This window comes from Ziziphus jujuba, chromosome 9 (genome assembly GCF_031755915.1).
Source record: "Ziziphus jujuba cultivar Dongzao chromosome 9, ASM3175591v1".
NCBI classification, from domain to species: domain Eukaryota; kingdom Viridiplantae; phylum Streptophyta; class Magnoliopsida; order Rosales; family Rhamnaceae; genus Ziziphus; species Ziziphus jujuba.
In genome coordinates, this window is record NC_083387.1 from 21,239,740 (window position 1) to 21,241,005 (window position 1,266).

Genomic DNA, 1,266 nt, shown 5'->3' on the forward strand with positions numbered 1-1,266 from the left:
GTATAAGACAGAAAGAAACTTGGAGATGATCGTATCAAAAACTTGTGTTCCCACCTTATCTGTTGGTTAGCAAACATCAATAACTATGCTGACCATGAAACGTCTTTTCCGATATAACCAATCACATGCTCTCTGCTTGGAATCCCAACATATGAGAAACTGCTAGAATTGACTGTTCCTAAGCATTTTGTGGTTCTATAAGTAGTCCTTTACAATTCATTTCCTATCACTCAGCAAACCAAATACAATCTCATCCCTCTAAGGATCAAAAAATTCTTTTTATGATCCTCCTTGCTTATACTAAGAAAACATGATCAGCGCAAAGAAACTCATCAAGATGGCAAGGAAGTGGCAAAAGCTTGCTACCTTGAGCAGGAAAAGAATTTTATTTCCAAGAAATAATGAGGATTTGGATGCTGAAAGTACTTCTAATTCATCATCAATCGTTGAAAAAGGCCATTTTGTTGTCTACACAGCAGATCACAAGCGTTTTGTAATGCCTTTATCATATCTCAGCAGCAACATATTGAGAGAGCTCTTCAAGATGTCTGAAGAGGAGTTTGGACTACCAAGTGACAGGCCTATCACGCTGCCATGTGACGCTATCTTCATGGAATATGTTGTGGCACTCATCCGGCGAGGTGCAACAAAAGATGTTGAGAAGGCATTGCTTAAATCCATCAATGCTGGTCGCTGTTCATCATCTTCTTCTTATCATCAAGGATTTGCAAGCCTGCCATTACTGGTTTATGGCTACTAGAAAGAATCATGCTAATTAGTTTTGGATTTGGTCCACTCACTTGAGATAGTTATAGTCATGTACAGTTGTACGTTCTTCAATATAAACCAGTTACTTGCTGGAATGGAATTACAAAATTTCTATCTAAGACCAATTGAGGCATTCTTAGAGATTTTCTTTCAAGTATAATTACTAATAACTAGGAGTTTCATAAGTACATACATTAAAGCAAACTTTTTGCTTCATATCAAATTTTGTAAAAAAAAAAAAAAAAAAAAAAAAAAAAAAAAAAAAAAAAAGAATTAAGTAATTAACAAGATTTCAACATCATTATGAGACCCTAAATTTTGAAGGTTTTGATTCTACAAATAGCATAAGAAGTGGGGATTGATTTGGTTTTGATAGTTTTTAGAGGTTCAAACTCAGCAATTTCTAAAAAGTCCATCAATTCAATCACTAATCACAATCATCCATCAATTCTTTTTCTCTTTTTCATTCATAGCCAATGACTTGTGACTGGCTACTTA

At 34.6% G+C, this 1,266-nt stretch overlaps 1 protein-coding gene across 1 annotated transcript; it reads left to right on the top strand.

The window, feature by feature from the left end:
• Positions 1-211: 211 nt before the first annotated feature.
• On the top strand, positions 212-909 carry LOC107427322 (auxin-responsive protein SAUR68). Its single transcript, XM_016037700.4, has one exon. The coding sequence runs from the start codon at positions 311-313 to the stop codon at positions 758-760; it is 450 nt and encodes a 149-aa protein (XP_015893186.3). The 5' UTR covers positions 212-310; the 3' UTR covers positions 761-909.
• Positions 910-1,266: the final 357 nt, after the last annotated feature.